This window comes from Myotis davidii, unplaced genomic scaffold (genome assembly GCF_000327345.1).
Source record: "Myotis davidii unplaced genomic scaffold, ASM32734v1 scaffold415, whole genome shotgun sequence".
Lineage (NCBI taxonomy): Eukaryota > Metazoa > Chordata > Mammalia > Chiroptera > Vespertilionidae > Myotis > Myotis davidii.
Window position 1 is genome coordinate 507,619 of NW_006287951.1, and position 1,280 is coordinate 508,898.

The following is a 1,280-nucleotide window of genomic DNA, read 5'->3' on the forward strand; positions in this document are numbered from 1 at the left end:
TTGACCAACAGCTGGCTGTCTCAGTTTTGAGGCTACCCCAAGTACAGGCATGGCTTCTATAAAAGCATCTTCTTGCTGCCAAAGAAAATGCTTCTAACCTCAGTCTGGTAGACTCCAACTTTAGTATTTCCAGAACAAATACTTTAAACAAAACTAGCAGTCATCATGATTTTAAAAAAAGAAAGAAAAACTAATAGTATAACTTTTAGGACAAGGCAACAAAACTTCCCTTCATCTTTAGCTAAGTATCTTTCTTTCTTGCTGACTCCAATTCTCATATTCTCTCTCTCTCTCTCTCTCTCTCTCTCTCTCTCTCTCTCTCTCTCTCTCTTTCTCTCTCTCTTCCCAGTGAGTCAGTATCTATGTAATATTAAATACTCCATTGGGGAGTAAACTTTTCTTAAAAGTATCTGCTATAAACCTCCTTCTTTAGGATTAAAGAGCTCCTAGCTTTACTTTTCTTCTCCCTACAGCAGTCTGAGTCTGAGCATTGAAACTGAAAAAAGAGGAAAAAGAACAAAAGGAAAAGTCCTCAGTCCAATTGTCAAAGCAGCCAAAAAACCACAATAGTGGAAGGACAGGCGTTCTTCCTGACTTCAGAAATAACCAGCCTACATTCTCTTTTTAAAGAAAATCGTATTTCCCCTAGCTTAAAAAAAAAAAAAAAAAGACACGATTAATGGCCAAAACAAACAGCTGTTGGAAGAACTTTTAGCCCGGAAACAATCTCAGCAATGAAGCTGTTTGTCTGATTTCCAGCTATTTTTCACTACTGACAGCCATGAAGCACGGTGTTCATTCTGTTTTATCCCATGAAATCAGGTTAAACTCATGCAATAGTGCAACTTGCTAAAGCTGCTAAATCATTCAGCAGACCATGCCTGCCTAGGTTATGAAAATACAGAGTAATCATTGTGTCTAACTTTAGTAATGATAACAACAATACAGGGTGTCCCCCAAAAATGTATGCACACTTTAACAGCTGATAGCTGAATTTTGAAAATGAAATGTATTTTAGTAAACACTGCCTTTATAATTATTCAAAGAGTGTGTTTACATTTTGGGGGGGTCAACCTATATTTATAGCTAATACATAAATGAATGTACTACATAGCAGTTACTGGACAAGCACTTTGTGCATTATCACATTTAATCAATGGATGACTTAAGAATAGGCACAATTATTTTCTCCACTTTATAGAAAGGGTAACTCTGATTCATTGAACAATTTGACCAAAATCATGCAGTTAGAAAGTGGAAGAACCTATATAATCTATAGA

At 36.1% G+C, this 1,280-nt stretch overlaps 1 protein-coding gene across 1 annotated transcript in view; it reads right to left on the bottom strand.

Annotated features, from left to right (window-relative positions):
* The window catches only part of NAV3 (neuron navigator 3), a 351,070-nt gene extending 350,891 nt beyond the window's left edge, over positions 1-179 (bottom strand). Inside the window, 1 exon segment of the mRNA XM_015561356.1 lies at positions 1-179. This exon segment is cut by the window's left edge and continues 15 nt beyond it. Coding sequence (XP_015416842.1) covers positions 1-51 — 51 coding nt within the window. The 5' untranslated portion in view covers positions 52-179.
* Positions 180-1,280: the final 1,101 nt, after the last annotated feature.